This window comes from Echeneis naucrates, chromosome 23, assembly GCF_900963305.1.
Source record: "Echeneis naucrates chromosome 23, fEcheNa1.1, whole genome shotgun sequence".
In the NCBI taxonomy this organism is placed as follows: domain Eukaryota; kingdom Metazoa; phylum Chordata; class Actinopteri; order Carangiformes; family Echeneidae; genus Echeneis; species Echeneis naucrates.
The window spans coordinates 963,959-981,746 of record NC_042533.1 but is presented as its reverse complement, the minus strand read 5'-3'; the positions used below and the strand labels follow the sequence as shown (position 1 = coordinate 981,746).

General features: G+C 45.9%; 1 protein-coding gene across 1 annotated transcript in view; it reads right to left on the bottom strand.

The window, feature by feature from the left end:
• LOC115036682 (thyrotropin-releasing hormone-degrading ectoenzyme-like) overlaps positions 1-16,906 on the bottom strand; it is an 84,315-nt gene extending 67,409 nt beyond the window's left edge. Inside the window, 3 exon segments of the mRNA XM_029494965.1 lie at positions 4,886-5,162; positions 13,502-13,746; positions 15,570-16,906. Of these exon segments, the coding sequence (XP_029350825.1) occupies positions 4,886-5,162; positions 13,502-13,746; positions 15,570-16,061 (1,014 nt within the window). The 5' untranslated portion in view covers positions 16,062-16,906.
• Positions 16,907-17,788: the final 882 nt, after the last annotated feature.

Here is a 17,788-nt window from a genome sequence, read left to right as displayed (position 1 = left end):
CCAACTCACTGTTAATCCTTTTGTGCAGCTCAGATCAGAAAGACGCACACATCTGCTCCATCCTCAGACCTTTGTGTCGTGTTCATATCATTTTATTCCAAGTTCAGGCCAATTTTTCTTCATTAACTTTAAAGTGTTAACACCTACCTAATTAGTTTTTAAGCACTAACCCAGCTGTTACTCCAACTCTGGATTTTCTGGCCGAAGAATTTATTCATAGTTTGCATATTTAATAACCGTTAATGTCGAAGACTGTTGCTGCAGTTAAACCGAGAAACAGAGTGAGACTCAGCTCATCTCACACAAACATCCGCTCATTTAATGTGTCAACAGTGAGCGTTCAGTTAACTGATAAAAAACACATTAACACATCAACGTTCCTGGAGTTTCTGCATTAAAGGGACAGTCAGTTTATTTGAGATGAGCTTCTTTCACCACCCAGAGATCCTCCATCAGAAGCTGCAGGCACCAACTAAACACAGCAACAGACCATCATCCATCTCTGATGCCTCCTGGCCTCCACTGATAGGAGACCTGGATCAGACCAGGGACTCACTGCAGGGAGACTAAACATCCCATCTGAACTGGAAACATCTTGGGATCCCACAGGAGCTGGAAAATGTCCAAAGACAGATGGACAGACAGATGGAACTGTCAGAGTAACACGGAGGGTGAAAGTACCAGACAAGCCACACAGGAAATGCAAACAGTGACTTTGGTTGACCTTTTTAACCCTCATTAGCACTTCAGCAGCAACATAAAGAGTCTCTTCGGAGGGAAGGCCGCTCTCTTTTCGAAAAAGGACTCATCACTGACAGGTGTTGATCTTTGGACAGGTTGCTCTGTTGCTCAAGAAATGAAGCACAAACTTCCCGGTTGCACCGAGGGAGCCTCGGCCCTGAATGACGTGGACTCCGACCGACGTCGGAGAACTTGGGGAAATGACAGTTTTATCTTCAGTCGTTGTCAACCTTCTAATTCTCAGGTTGAAGTTATCTCTAAGTGTAAAACACAGCAGATGAGTCTGCAGAGTAAATTACATCACTTCCACAAAAGAGCCGACAGATGCATTGCTTTTCTTCACGCTGTTTGTAGGAGGAAGGAAGGATGAATGTCTGTCAGATGAAGCTGTTTCAGCTGTTGTGAAAAGGATGGAGGGATGTTTTTTTTCCTTTCTTTCTGTCATATAAAGCTCTTTCTTTCAGAGGTTTGGAGGAGGAGGATGGAGGGATGGGAGGATTAATGTTTCTGTCACAAGAAGCTGCTCTGCAAAAAGACAGCAGCGTCTCTGCTGCCTTCAGGCAGGAACAAGGATTGTAATGTGAGTGTGATGGTGTAACAGAGTCAGAGAGCATTTCCAGCAGCCATTTGTAAATATGAACATTTGCATGTGCTGCTTCCTGGATGTCTTCCATGCCTCGCTCGCCTTTTTGTCTGCAAATAGAATCACTTCCTGTTTTTAAGAACAGTTATTCAACCAGGCCAATCGCACACTTCATCTCAACTCTGTCCTTTTCACGCTGCTCAGCCCAAATCTGGCAGCCAAAGTGACGGAGTCCTCGTGAATTATCAGGTCTGGAGCAGCACAAACCGAAACTCATCCGTGTGTTTACGCAAGAAAAATCTGCTCATTCAACAGTTATCAAAGCGAGAACTGAGGTGTTTCATCGCCGTGACGGCTGCGTTATCAGAATGTTCGTGTCTTCTTCACGGATTCCTGCAGTGAGACTGAAAAGACGCCTGCTCTCTCTCTCTCTGATCGTCCTGAATCCAAAACATCAGCTCCACAGTCGGACTGATGATGATGGTGTATAATGGGTTTTTGTTGGTTTGTTTGCTGTCATTATCTTGCAACTTGTAATTTGGTTAGTCTGCAGATTTAATTTACCAGGAACTGACCTGTACTACGAAGGAAAAAAAATTAAAAAGTCTTTTCCCTGTTTTATCTGTTGTGCATTTAAATGAAGACCAGATGAGCTCTGAATATTTGAATGTTAATGGATCCATTTAAAAGTGCAGCACTGATGTAACTATATGGCCCTTTAACATCTTTAGAGTCCTGCTATTTATCAGCAGAGCTTATTTTCTGCTAATGCTGCTAATAACTGTGAGAGCCATCTTTGTTTGATAAAGTGTTTAGTTTTGGTTAATGAGCGTTAAGTCAAACTGAGAAGATAAACTCCGACCCCTCATGTGGCTCCAGAGGCCCGCAGAGTCTGAACCACCTGAAGCCAGATCAGGCTCATCTCCCCTCCTCTTCGTTTTCTTTTATCTACCTCTGAGACGAAGGTGAAATAATAATAATGGACCTGCTGGTCTCTGTTATTGTTGGGAAAAAATAGAACGGATTAAAAATAAAGATTCCTAACTGAGGACACACAAAAACACACAAACACACACAGTGTTCAAGGCTGGTGATGGTTAGAAATGACCCACATATGATTTGTCATTAAAACAGCATTTCACTAAAATGAACTTCAGTAATAAGGAGACACAAGCAGAATACATCTGTGTGTTATAGTGCTGCCCTTGAGTCTCTGGCAGACGAGATGGATGAGCTGTAATTACACTGATGGAGAGATGATCGGAGGAGAAGAAACAAGGTCATGCATGTTTTCGTCCTTGTGTAAAAACGCAGACACGTGCGTTTGCATATTTTCTGCTTTAAATGATTTTGTTGTGAAAGGATGACGGGATATCAGGCGAGACCAGCTGCGCCGCTTTTCACTTTTAAATCTGAAATGTACAGAAGCGGCACGACAGACGCGACAAACACAACAACAGAGCCGCCTCATTCACTGTCAGCCCGGGTCCACTGGTCTGGTTCCAGGAGCCCGCACGGGTCCAGACCCTCAAACTGATACCTGAAGCCTCATGTTATTGTCAGCTGTGATTCAGATTGCGATTGTGACTCACAACTCACTCAGGTCTGAACACACAGACACACAATACACATTCACTGATTCACTGGCAGTCAACTGAAGAATCTGGCCTTCCAACAGGAGCTGCTCTTCCACAACAAACTCAGTGATTCTTTATTTTTACAAAACATGATGGGAACTTTACTTCCTGTCTGACTATCTCAGACTGGAAATTGGAAATAAGGAGCAGTTTGGTCGGTTTTAACTGACAGGAAGCAACAGGATGAGATTTTTAAAAGGATTCGACCTAAATCGCCTTATTTGGTCTCAAATCTGGTCTGGCTCAGGATCGTAGGAATGAAAGCAGACTGAAGGAAAGTCAGTTATCTCATATCTCCAAATACCAGACTGGGATCTGGAGTTCACATCTTAATTGCCATGTTATCCTGAGATAACAACAGCTGCTGTCTGGCTTCATTACACCATGATAAAGATAGTAAACTGTAGATTCCAACATGAGTGATTCAGATGTGAAATCAGGCTGATCTGCAGGACAGAACCGTTTAATGAAATGAATCTGCAGACATCCAGCGCAGAAGAGCTGAACTCCTGAGCTGAAATCATGATAAACAGTTTTTCTTTGGACCAACATGAATTCATCGCCTCGTTATCGGATCTCATGAAGCTCCATAAAGACGCAGCCCTGCGATTTAACGTCACACTTGGACCACAAAGTGACAGACAGATCAAAAACCCGAACACCGAAAAATAAAGTCTGGGTTAAATCTGTCGTACGAACACCGGCTTTCCTTAAAATGTTCACTTCAGTATTTCACTTTATCATTTTTTCCTTAATAATCCCTTAAAGCCAAACAAAACACCTTAGCAACAAAATTAAATTGGTTCTGAGTAACAACATCCAACCTGAGAGACGCTGGCAGTTTCCCTCCAAATGTCAGGAGATTAAATACTGGCGACCGAAGGAACCAAATCAACGGTCTCCATGGCAACCCTAACTCTTTTTCACCACCATAACACCTTCTGTACATCATCCTTAGGTAACTCCTTCAGCTAAGGGGGAACTGAATCTAAGCGTCACACTTCAGAGCAAAATTAAAGTACTGCTTTGCTCCCAGTCCATATATTCCTACACTTCCCATGATGCAGCTGGGTGGCATCTTCAGGTAAGGTGTCAGGTAATTCCCACATCGGTGATAAATTCTCAGAGACTGAAGCCAAACTGAGACTGATGACGATGATGAAGGTCGTTCCTCAGGACTGTTTATCGGTTTAAACCAGATTCAGAAACAACCACCAAGTATTTACTGTCATCAAGTTGAAAGTTCAGACAGAAACATCAAACGGGAGGAAGATTTTCAGTTTCACGGATTGTCGAGAAAACAGATTAGCATCTCGTCTTCGTCCAAATTCAGTGACCTTTGATTTAAATGATGCCAGAAATGTCACTCTTTAGAGCTTATCAGCTACGAACCCCGTAAGGAGAACTCAGAAGGAAAAACAAAGCCGTCCGCAGACGTGTTCACTTTCCTGACCTCTTTTCTCTGGTTATCTGGGGAAATGAAGCTGTTATTCCCAAATCAAAACTTCATTATGCCGAGTATTATCTGAAGAGCTCGACTGCTGCTGCTCATATTTAATATTCTAACCCCAGAGATGAGAATTAAAGATATTAAATACAGTTTTGAGGTGATCCAGGCTTTAAATGGGTTATTATGTGAGAAACACGCTGCCAGATTTCACCGTGGAGCTGCCAGACGGATCAGAAGAGGGAAGTCAGAGCAGAAGTGACAGAGAAGAGAAGGAAAATGTCGCTGATGTTCAGTGCTCGACACACACGCACAAAAATAATTAAGCGCAACACAAATGAAAATGAAATTGGGGACGTTTATAAAAATAAAATGACTCTGATAATGCAGTTTGCTCCATTTTAATTTCCGTTTTAATCTCGCTGGCTCTCCGGTTTGTGTTTTTGTGTTGTGTTGGTTGTGTGTGGTTGTACTGACCGTCACGCCGCTGTTGGTCTGCGTCTCCTTGTAGGTGAAGTTGCAGACGGCCCAGGCCAGGTAGTAGGTGGACATGCGCGGCGTTCGGGCGAAGCGATTGGTCACCCAGCCGTCCTCGTCTGATAGCGAGCTGCTCTCGACGGGCATGTTGGCGAGCGAGGTGTACTGGGGGTCGTGGCGCAGTGTGAGCGAGAAGGTGGCCTTGTAGACGGGCTCGTCAAAGCAGGGGAAGGCCTTCCGGGCGTGAATCGGGCTGAACTGGGTCACCGCCAGGTAGCTGTGTAGGAGAGGAACAGTGTTTTTGTGTGAATGAGTGTAACGTCTGGATTTCAGATTGTAAAATGTCGTCCAAGTCTTCTGAAGTTTGTGAATGTTACTCATCATAAACAGGCGGCCCTGAGAGATCCGGATCCGGTCTCTGTTTCAGACCTCCTGAGTCAACTTTTCATTTGGAAGAAGACGGAGCTGTTTCACAGTAAATTAGACGGCCTCATGGGCTCATTCAGTTCAAAGGAACGTGGGCTCAGCCAATTAGATCAATGAGTCCTGATCTGGCCTCCTCCTTTTCCACACTTTCTGCCCCTGCCTTCCTCCTCCTCTCTCTAACTTTGCCGTTCCCTTCCAGGTTTTGGGTGTGTCGCTTCCTGTCAGTCCATCTAAAAGCTAAATGGATCAAAGCAGATGGAAAAATGAGGAGCGAGTGAGAGCTGCTGATGTGCGTGTTCGTGTTCTCACCGTGTTTTCCTCTGTGCACTTTGATCTAAACATCCAGCAGATTAGATGTGACTGTTCTGGGATACCTATCGGATCAGATTTCAGAAACCGCAGGCCCAATCTCTGTTTCCATTCACAGAAACCTACGCTGTTTATAGAGCAGCTTTACAGGATCTCATTTACTTTGTCTACACAAACAGCTGACAGCTCGCCCTCTGAATGGGACGCACTGACTGGCTGTGACATCATTCAGCAGAGCCAACAGGAGACGTGACTAACAAAGATGGAAAACACGCGGCAGATCAGCTGATTCAGCTGATTCAAACTCAAACCATCACAGAGCAATAAGGCTCTGAAGACGATGAAGGTTTAATGGGGTTAAACTGAAGGAACGGCAGCCAGACAGGAAAATCATCTCCACCAGCTGATGAATCTCCGCCTTACATCACATCAACACTTCAACTCATTTGGCTCCACAATTGGCCCAAAGTCCCGCTGATGCTATTAAATGAGGTTAGTTAGGCCGAATTGCTGTCGCGTTAAATTAAACATGAAGTGACCTCATAATTCACTTCCACATTCCTCCGGCTCCGGCCTCCGAGCTGCAGATCCAACGCACCTGAGTCGCGGTTTGGAGTAAATCCACACCGAGTCTGTGATGCTGTCATGCAAAGCTGGATTTTGTTGAAGTCTTTGAACCTCCCCAAACTGCTCAAAAGAGACATTTAAGGTGGAATCAGAGTTCAGGGGGTTGAAGGATAATCCTCTGACGTCGGCGAGCAAAAGTTTTTACAGAAAGATTTTTTCTGAGGAGGGCGGGGGGACTTTTTCAAGTTCTTCTTGTTCAAAATTCTACGATAAACACCAAGAAACTTTCTGTTTCTTCCTGACGTTTCTAAGCTGAGCTCAATGTTTCCATATCAGAGCTTTGTTACATCCCGCTGTCAGTCACCTGACACAAACTCCAGGAAATAATCCCTCTGGAAACTTCGTTATCACGCTGCAGCATTTTACTGAGCGAGGGATTGGGGGGGGGGCAGAAGACGGGGATAAAGGAAGTGAAAGAGGAAAAAGAGGAGGGACACTGAGGAGGAAGAAGAGAAATGAAAAACAAGGAGGAGTGAAGAGGAGATGAATGAGATAAAGGATGATGAAGGAGACCAGGATGGAGGAGGTAAAAGGAGGAAGAGGAAAATAAATGGACAGAATGATAAACAGGAAGGATGAAGAAAAGGAAGCAAAGGGTGAGAGGAAGAAGAGAAAAGCAGCCGCAGGATGAAGATGAAGCACAAAGGGGGGAAGAGCTCGATGAGATACAGAAAGAAGAGGAAGACAAAGAGGAGGAAGGAGGAGTGGGAGGAAAGGAAGAGGAAGGAGGAAGTTAGAGGATGAGGAGAAAGAGATGGAACATGAGGCAGAGAATGATGAAGAGCAGGAAGACAAGTGGAGGAGGAAGTGAAAAAACATCAGCAAGAGGAAGCTGAAGCCAGGTGGGGGGGTGAATAATAAAAAGAGCGACCGAGGCAGACACAGACAGAGAGAGAGAGAGAATAATAGAGAAAGTCTAAGAGGGACGAGATAAAGAGAGAGAATCTATTAGACACACTCATACGCACACGCACACACACACACACACACACACACAAACAAATACAGAAGAATTCACACACATACACACAAATACACACACTTTTCTGCAGGTTGTCAACAGCCGCTGCTGCCACGGTAACGTTTGTTGTCACACTGATGCTGATTGACAACGAAGCCTACGACGTTGTCCTGGACAACCAGGAATGTAAATATCACACACACACACACACACACACACTTGCAGAGAGAAATTCACGCACATCTCATTCAGATTCAGAGATGTAACTGAAGAGGAAATTGTCGAGTCAAGTGCTTTTATGCAAGTGTGTGTGTATCTGCCACACAAACACACACACACACATTTGTGTGCATGCCACACAAACACACGCACACATCATGGTGGACAAGGCAATGTCAATGTCTCCAATTGCAATTCCCTGCTTTCACACTGAAAAGACAGCGGTGTGTGTGCAGTGTGTGTTGCTGCAGCTATAGTTTTACACAGGAAGCTGCTGAACAGGCTGATTCATCAACTCCAGTGTAAAATATGCAGCTGATGGAGGAGCTCACATTTCAATTCTGCTCCTATATTCAGGCATCAAGGACAGAGGAGGCAAGGATGTAGGAGATCAGAGGACAGGAGGGAAGGAGAGCACTGAGGACGACTCCACTGGGTGCCAAAAAAAAGTCAAATTGTATTGACGTCTATGGGAAAATACACCATAACGTTTTTAGGGGGTGTGGCCACTGTGTGATTGACAGACTCACTCACAGCTCATGTAACTTTAAACCTGATTAAAACATAAGAGTGAGTTTGTGCTCACTCCTGAAGCCGGACTCTCTGCACCGTGAATCAGGCTCATCTCAGTTCACACAGACACTTTCTTTTGAAGCATCACAGTCCTGAAACAGCGACTTCTAAAAGAGCCCCCATCGTCCCCCCTCCCAGAAAAAAGAAACCCTAAAATCCCCCTCAGATCCTGCGAGGACCTTTTTCATTTGACGGGGCTGTTTTCAGCTCTTTAACGAGGAGGAATCACAGTTAATGAGGGGCAGTAAGGCGGCAAACGAGGCCGAGCTTGATGAGAACAGAGACAGCGGCGATAACGATGGCGACAGATGGTTAACGAAGTTCAGGTGAGCGCCACGTTTTAATGGAGGCCGCTCACGAGCTGATTGGCAGCCGCTCTCATTCTGAGTAATCTACTGCTGAGATGAGATGTTCCGGATCAATACTGCGCTCACCCACTCTGCCGTCGGAGTGTCAGAGGGAAAACGATCCAACATGGCAGTCCACCGAAGCAACTTAATAGATTCATTGGCTCTCTGAGCCTTTGACACAGCAGGAGGAGGCGGTCCACACAAATCCAGCACTCAGCTTCACCTCAACTGACCCGCTTCTCTCTGTAGAGTTCAGGACAACTACCGGGCTGAAGCTGGTTCATCACTTCTCACCTTCCACCTCATCGTGATGTCAGCTCTCAGTCTGTGAGCAGCTGTTTGCAACGTTTCGGGCCGCCATTGTGTTTTCTGAAACTAGAAGAAACCACATTTGGCTGGATCTGACTGAAGAAGAGCCTATCATCAGGAAAAATTGAACGGGCTAATAAATCAGGGAGAAGGAGGACATTTTCAAATATGTACAATTCAATAAATGCATTTTAACATGCGAGACTTATTTTTAGAGCAGAAAAAATTGCATATTGTGATCATTTTTGGCAGATTTTCTACATTTAGAGATAATATTATTGTGTTATCAAACAACAATCATTTTGTATAAATCTGTGATTTATATAAAGGCAGTTCAGTAGGTGACAGTCAGTTTGGTTTTCATTATTTACTTCCTGTTTGTTAATTCCTATTATTTTCCTCCACTTGCAGACACATTTGCTTGTTGAAGTTGATCCTTGTCCTTGTGGTTTTTTCCGACACCGTTGATTATAAAAGATGCTGCTTCAGGGTGTCTACCGAATTCTGCAGAATTTTATTCATTGCACCGGTAAAAAGCTTTTTCTACAGTTTGATTTGTTTTTGTCTCTGAGCTCTGAAGGAGCAGCGTCGGTGCCAAAACGTCGGCTTATGGAAGAAAGTCTGTGCTGCAACTGTCAAATGCGCTCCTGCCTGCTCTGCAAGTCCTCCTGCTTGTTCGCTGCCTCCCGTGATTAAGGCATTTCCTGCTGACTGGCAACGAGCACATTCAGATTATACTGCGGCCTTCATTTGGTTTGTTCGGTGCTCAGCAGTAATTAAATCCCCCATCAGCTTCACCTCTGCTGTGACAACAACAACCGTTTACATTCAGTCCTCGACCAAAAGCTTTGGACTCATTTTCGATGGGGATTCGTGTTTTGAGCCTCGGGTGAAGAAAGATCTGGAGTCAGCCAGCCGAGGTGAGGACTTTTTATTTCAGCCAAAGTCCACGGAAACTCACTCGGGGCTTTTATTTCTTCCCGTCTTGACAGTTTCTCTCTCTGTCAAAATCAGTCCGCTAAACTGAAAGACTCATATTTATGATTATGATTATTTGGTGTGAATAAAAAAAAATCATTTGTTGTTTCATCTCTGATGTTGTCAACACTTTCATGATCTCCGAGTATTTCAGTGGAATCAAACTCTATGCGTCGTGAATTCAGTTTTGTTTCTTTGAAATAGACAATGACGAAAATGATCACATGATGTTCCGTTATTATTTCAGATCTACAACAAGATACATCTGAAAGTTTAAGAACCAAGTTTTAGATCTCCTCTACTGGTGACAATAGGCCGGTCAGCCAATCAGAAAACAGGATCCGAGGCCCTCTTCTGATTGGTTGATCTGAATCTTGTGACATCACAATGTCCCAGAGGTCCCGACAGCTGATTTAGTGCTCAGTTTCTGAATCTCTCTGAGGAGTGAGACCTTTGATTTAACGCAGGTCTAGATTTAACATTAACTCAGTGAAAGGCTCAGAGAAGACATGAGCAGCTGCCTTTCGTCTGTGTGGGACTTTTTAACACATGCTGAGCTCCAACTTGCCATCAGTGCTGCCACATTCTGTGCCAACGGATCAATACTGGATCAATACAACAGCTGATGAACCAGAGCGGGTCGATCACAATACCACAACCTGTTAGTTAAAGTTTAATGCTGCCGCTGAAACAAACCTGACTGCTGCTGAGTTTAAGCGTGAACTTTATTTCTTTAAGGTCATGTCAAAAAAAAGAAGGGCGGAAGATACAAGTAGATGGAGCTGGCTTTTTTCCTGTGAGCATGTGCACACATAAATAAATATGAATGTGTCCGTTTCCTCCGCTGAATGTCGGGTTGTTTGTGAAATTCAGGCACGTAGTGAGAAAAACATGTAGATACGACTAACAGCCTTTAAAGGTGCCAGTCTGGTTTCATGAATATGTTAATTTGATGACTAACCGGCGAAGCAAAGACACATGTTAAAAGCAGAGCTGATTATTTACAAAAAAAAAAGAAGAAGTAGAAGATTTTATTCAGGAGGGAAAATAATTTTTATTCTGGAGGATGCTTCAAAAACAGTGTAGGTGTTCTGGGAACGTCTCGTGTCCAGAACACACAGCTGACTGTGTGTTCATGGAGCTCACTGTTGGCTTAAGGATTGGCCTGATGCACTGATGCAGTTAATGCTATGCTAACACACACACACACACACACACACACACACGGTGGCACTGTTTAAGATCAGTATTGATCTCCTTGCAGAAGATTTAAGATGAGTTTATTGTTGACGCTGCTGTTATATCCCATTAACTCCAGTTTCCGCACACATTCCCATGACACGATACATGACATCACGTCAGGCTAAAAGCACACACATCAATACTCAGCTGATGTATAGGAAACTGCACCAGGCGGGGCAGTAACTGCCACACTCAGCTGGACTAGTTTTACCCCCCGTTAAAGTTCCCATGGCGTCTAAAAGGAGAATCCCTTCATCGTGAGATTCTATTATATGAGAAGGAGAACTTCAAAATCCAGCGTGATTCAAATCAAACATTAAAGGTCCACATGGTCTGAAGGTCAAAAGGTCTGATGGTCTAAAGGTCTGAAGGTCTAAAGGTCTAAAGGTCAAAAGGTCTGATGGTCCACGTGGTCTAAAGGTCTGATGGTCTAAAGGTCTGAAGGTCTAAAGGTCTAAAGGTCTAAAGGTCAAAAGGTCTGAAGGTCTAAAGGTCTAAAGGTCAAAAGGTCTGATGGTCCACGTGGTCTAAAGGTCTGAAGGTCTAAAGGTCTAAAGGTCTAAAGGTCTGATGGTCTAAAGGTCTGATGGTCTAAAGGTCTGAAGGTCAAAAGGTCTAAAGGTCAAAAGGTCTGATGGTCCACGTGGTCTAAAGGTCTAAAGGTCTGATGGTCTAAAGGTCTGAAGGTCAAAAGGTCTAAAGGTCAAAAGGTCTGATGGTCCACGTGGTCTAAAGGTCTGATGGTCTAAAGGTCTGAAGGTCAAAAGGTCTGAAGGTCCACGTGGTCTAAAGGTCTGAAGGTCCACGTGGTCTAAAGGTCTGAAGGTCTAAAGGTCTAAAGGTCTGAAGGTCCACGTGGTCTAAAGGTCTAAAGGTCTAAAGGTCTGATGGTCTAAAGGTCTGAAGGTCAAAAGGTCTAAAGGTCAAAAGGTCTGATGGTCCACGTGGTCTAAAGGTCTAAAGGTCTGATGGTCCACGTGGTCTAAAGGTCTGATGGTCTAAAGGTCTGAAGGTCAAAAGGTCTGAAGGTCCACGTGGTCTAAAGGTCTGAAGGTCCACGTGGTCTAAAGGTCTGAAGGTCTAAAGGTCTAAAGGTCTGAAGGTCCACGTGGTCTAAAGGTCTAAAGGTCTAAAGGTCTGATGGTCTAAAGGTCTGAAGGTCAAAAGGTCTGAAGGTCAAAAGGTCTGATGGTCTAAAGGTCTGAAGGTCAAAAGGTCTAAAGGTCAAAAGGTCTGATGGTCCACGTGGTCTAAAGGTCTAAAGGTCTGATGGTCCATGTGGTCTAAAGGTCTAAAGGTCTGAAGGTCTAAAGGTCTAAAGGTCTAAAGGTCTGAAGGTCTAAAGGTCTAAAGGTCTGAAGGTCCACGTGGTCTAAAGGTCTGAAGGTCTGAAGGTCCACGTGGTCCACGTGGTCTAAAGGTCTGAAGGTCTGAAGGTCTAAAGGTCTGAAGGTCCACGTGGTCTAAAGGTCTGAAGGTCTAAAGGTCTAAAGGTCTGAAGGTCCACGTGGTCTAAAGGTCTAAAGGTCTAAAGGTCTAAAGGTCTGAAGGTCCACGTGGTCTAAAGGTCTAAAGGTCTAAAGGTCTAAAGGTCTGAAGGTCTAAAGGTCTAAAGGTCTGAAGGTCCACGTGGTCTAAAGGTCTAAAGGTCTGAAGGTCTAAAGGTCTAAAGGTCTGAAGGTCCACGTGGTCTAAAGGTCTAAAGGTCTAAAGGTCTGATGGTCCACGTGGTCTAAAGGTCTAAAGGTCTGAAGGTCTAAAGGTCTAAAGGTCTAAAGGTCTGAAGGTCTAAAGGTCTAAAGGTCTGAAGGTCCACGTGGTCTAAAGGTCTGAAGGTCTGAAGGTCCACGTGGTCCACGTGGTCTAAAGGTCTAAAGGTCTGATGGTCCACGTGGTCTAAAGGTCTAAAGGTCTGAAGGTCTAAAGGTCTAAAGGTCTGAAGGTCCACGTGGTCTAAAGGTCTAAAGGTCTAAAGGTCTGAAGGTCCACGTGGTCTAAAGGTCTGAAGGTCTAAAGGTCTAAAGGTCTGAAGGTCCACGTGGTCTAAAGGTCTGAAGGTCTGATGGTCCACGTGGTCCACGTGGTCTAAAGGTCTGAAGGTCTGATGGTCCACGTGGTCCACGTGGTCTAAAGGTCTGAAGGTCTGATGGTCCACGTGGTCCACGTGGTCTAAAGGTCTGAAGGTCTGATGGTAGATGTTAAAGGTGCAGGCTTCAGTACTTTTACAGTCATGGTCTCCACTATCCAATCTCAAATGAGCAGTCCCTGATGTCATTAACTACGAGTTTGTGTTTGATAAAGTGAACAAGACAATGACAACACACACACAATAACACATTTATCAGGCTGATTCCCATTAGCACCGTGGGGAAGAAATTTGATGTGGAAACAATTCTGTACTAGAGGCTTCTGGGAAAGTTGTGTGTGTGTGTGTGTGTGTGTGTGTGTGTGTGTGTGTGGATTGAGCTGGTATACACACTGACAAACACAAACAGTGAATGGAGTGTGTGCGTTAATCAATGTTGTGGATGTGAAGCGCTGACCTTTTCTGTCTGAACCACCTGCTGCTGCAGGAACAATGTGTGTGTGTGTGTGTGTGTGTGTGTGTGTGTGTGTGTGTACCGTCTCTCTCTCTGCAGGGTGTAGGAGCTCCTGAAGAAGCCCAGCAGCTCGTCCTCGATGGCGGCGTCGAAGCTCATGTTCAGCCTGTAAACCCTCATTGGCTTCAGCTCACGGTGCAGAACCACCACGTACATCTGATTGGCTGGGAAGGGGAAGTGGCGGTGGACACGTATGGCTCCGCCCCCAGGCCGGTTGGCAGAGCGACCACCTGCACCAGCCTCTGCTGTAACAGACACCCGGTCCACCTGTAGGACGGAAGTGCAGGCATCAGACCGATGAGGTCGACCCTTTAAAGATACGGTACCTTTTGTACTCTATCCTGATTGGCTGGTGCAGTCTGTAGCCACGCCCCCTAATCCATGCCCTCCTTTACATGGGACCATCATGTTGTCTTGAAAACGTTTGGTTCTTAAAACCACAAATACCTTCTTATGGAAATTACCCCTTTCAAAATTAAAGACTGAACAAACGCCTCACCAGCTGGCTACCAACTGGAGGAAATAAGGAAGGCAATGCATGATGGGAACAGTGGGAAAGTTTTTGGAAACTGTAGTGTGTGTGTGTCTGTTTGCTGTTTGATGAATGGGCTGATCGATAGGAACAGAGAGCTGCTGACACAGAGAGGAAACGCTGCAGATTAAAAGGATGTTTTTCCACGTTTTCTGGCGAGTCAGCGAGCGCAACGCCAGCCACACTTTACGATGCCTTCAAATGTTCCGTTCAACTAAAATGTCTTTTAATTGGCTCGTTTGTTCCCTCATTTGGCTTTGATTCATCAGCTTGAACAGATCACTGTCATCATTTCTGCAGCAGTTTGAAAACAACAACTTTATTAACACTGTTTGTAGACAGCTCCCTTCATTTGTTCTCCGTGTAAAATCTCTTTTCTACTTTATTTCTACTGAAGAATTCTTTATCTGTGACATTTCTTGGACTCTGGGAATGAAACCTATTTCTACCATCAGATTTATTTTTTATTTTTATTTAATTACTTTACTTTTTTTTTTTGCCTTTTCACATGCTCGCAGTTTTTCTTTTCGTAGCGCGTTAAGTCTGAGGATACGTTAGCAGACCTGCCCCCCCACCCCAACAACACCTTTTAATTCAAAGTGTGCTCACAAACTAACACAAAGGGGGCTGCGGGGTTTTTAAATTGGCCTCTGCCCAAATTAGAGAGATTTATCCCTGTCTCACATTAGCCAAGATGACGGGCCTGAAAAATCACGTTGCTCAGGCGTTTCTCTGAGGCTTTTCTCTCGACTGAAAAATTGGGCTGAAGCAGCAACTTTGACCGGTAATTAGCCTCGTTAAGGAAATCTCTCAGGCCAAATCTGGAAATAAACACTCTTTGTTCGAGAGCGGCTCGTTTTCCAGCACAGACAGACGGAAGCTGAGGAGGTTTGTTTGACAAAGAACTGTCAGGCAAGTTCGTGATTAAATGAAAATGTACACGTCTGCGGGCAGAGATGTTCCTGCTGCTGCCAAAAAAAAAAAAAAACTAAACTACACGATCACAGCTAAATTCACACAGGAACTTTAATCCACAGAGTCCTGATCTGGAGAGATGATGAATTCACTTTCAAGGGGACAATATTTCAAACCCAATTAAACCCAGAGAAGAGTTTTCATTTTTCCACCATTTGTCCTGAATTTAACTTTATCAGCCGACGGGACGGAGAAAGAGCCAGAGAACACAAAGTTAGCCTGACAGATTATTTGTGTCACTTCTGGATAGCCCTGTATCCAGAAAAACACTGTCAGTTCTAAAAATGTAAACAATATTGGACCAAATATGTCTGATTATTTCCAAAATTTACGGGAGATGTTTCCAAGTTTCCCTGATGCCAATTATTATTAGCATGCTAACCAAATAGCTCCAGAACATTGTGTCCCCCTCCAAGACAAAATAAATCAATGATGTAAACGCTAAACTTTTCTGACCTGTGACAGAAGAATTTCTGTCTTGATGATGAGCCAGGAAACTCAAAAACTGGCAAACTTTCAAAGATTTTCAACAAATGAATTTGTAACTACTAACTTCCTGGAAAGTGACTGAAGGCCACCGTACCTCCAGGCGGTCCGTCTGCAGGACGATGAATCTGGTGGCGTTGACGCACTCCAGCTCGATGCTGACCTCCCCAGAGAAGGTGAAGTTGTCCATGTAGACGGCGAGCCGCAGGTCGTAGTGCCGCGGCCTGACTGTGCCCGGCAGCCGCGAGTTCCTCCACGGATGGAGCGCCTCCTCGTCCCCCCTGTCCCCCGTCCTCTCCCCTCTGCTCCCATTCAACCTGGCCGACCCTCCTGAACCTCGGGGACCCGTTTCCCCCGTCGCGCCGTCACGATCTTGCCCTCCGCACTCCTCGAAACGGAGGCTGAGCACCACAGCCACCGCCGTGACGATGATGAGGGTGAGGATGGACAGGGCGAAGCCCAACACCAGCCGCTTGTGCACCGTGATGTGGCGCTCGGTGGTCCGAGGCCGGACGACGACAGACTCAGCCCATTGGTCCGAGAGGCCGCGGCCATTGCGCATGGCGCCCGGGCTGTCGTTCAGTCCCATTTAGCTTTCGGTGTCCCCTTAGCAACAAAGAAAAGTCAGGAGGCCGGATTCAGAGGAACGTTCGTTCATGCTCAGGTCAGACTCTGACTCCTTTATTTACAGTTTCCTTGGAAAAATTCTAATTTCAATTGAGCTCAAGATCCCCGTTCTCTTCTTTTCAGAGCAAAGGCTGACCTCTGACCTCTGGCTCCGAGCATCCTTCAGCTCCGACCCAAGGTGGAGAATCAACACCGCAGCACGTCTTCCGTTTCAGGCAACAAAACTGACAAACCAGAGAGGATGAGACGGTCGTGTGCGCCGTGCCTTTGTGGTGAGGAGGAGGAGGAAAAAAGAAAAATCAATGCAGCATGGCTCGATTTCAAGTGTCGAGGAGGAGGAAGAGGAGCGGACCATCCACAGACCTTCACCGAAGCTCAACTCCGAACCGCCGCAGTCGTCGGGTTTCCTCACAGCTTTGACATTAAAATCCTCATTTTCTTCTTCAGGAACGGCCGGCCAATGAACGGAACAACACGGGGGATTTAAAGCAGCAGGTTGGTTACGAAGTTAATTTCCTGCGAGTTAAAAGCTCCTCCAGACCGGCAGTAAAGCGCAAATAAAGCCCTTCCAGACTATTATGGGATTATTATGATGATACAGTAGGAGATGAAATTACCTTCCAAACCATTAAGGCCCGAATCCGGAGCCGTGGACGCACTTCGGGACTCAACGTGAGTTTGTGATTACTTCTCAGCTCTTCGGGTGGAGAATTTAAAGGTTTGGACCGGGGTCAGGTTTGGGGTCAGGTTTGGGGTCCGGTTTGGGGTCCGGTTTGGGGTCTGGTTTGGGGTCAGGTTTGGGGTCAGGTTTGGGGTCAGGTTTGGGGTCCTGTTTGGGGTCAGGTTTGGGGTCAGGTTTGGGGTCCGGTTTGGGGTCCGGTTTGGGGTCTAGTTTGGGGTCTAGTTTGGGGTCAGGTTTGGGGTCAGGTTTGGGGTCTACTTTGGGGTCTAGTTTGGGGTCTATTTCATCACTTCAGCAGAACTAAGAACTTCCCAAAGGTCCAGATGAGGGTTCTTCAGATTTAGACGGTTCTGCTGAGATCATCTTTAAGAACAGAAGGTGAATCTCAGTGAAGGGCTCTGTCTCTCTCTCTCTCTCTCTCTGGGGGGGTAATTTCGGCAGCATGGGGGTTTATTTCACCATGAGGCCGATAATTCAGCCCCTGGGGGGTCCAGTCCGGGTCTAAATGGTTTCCCAGCTCTGGAGGCTGATGGATGAAAAGATGGATTTAAAATGAAGGAGGGGTGCCCCCCCTCTCCCCCCTCCTCCGGTGGAAAACGGAGCAGAAACCGGCAGAAAGAGGCGAGTTTCCATCCGGTTTGATCCCAACAATCAATCCTTTGAGTGGATCAGATCGGTCCCGGTCTGATGGGGGGGGGGTCCGGCCGGTACCTGATCCACATCAACTCCTCCGGTGCGCCGGTAACTTCTCCTCTCTCGCCCCCCGACGGGAGTCGGTGAGTCCCGGGCTGTTTTCTACCTGGATGAGGGGCCGGGGGGGGCTTCCCGGTGGTGATCCGGGATTTTCTTCAGCTTGTCCCGGTGAGCACCTGCTTGCCACCGGGGGAGGGGGGAGTTTCTGGGTCCGTTCACACCGGCAGTCCTCGCCGACAACACCCGGAGATCTGCTCTCAGCGGCGGGATCAAATCAACAACCGAGCCGGGGATCGAACCAGTGACGGCGGATC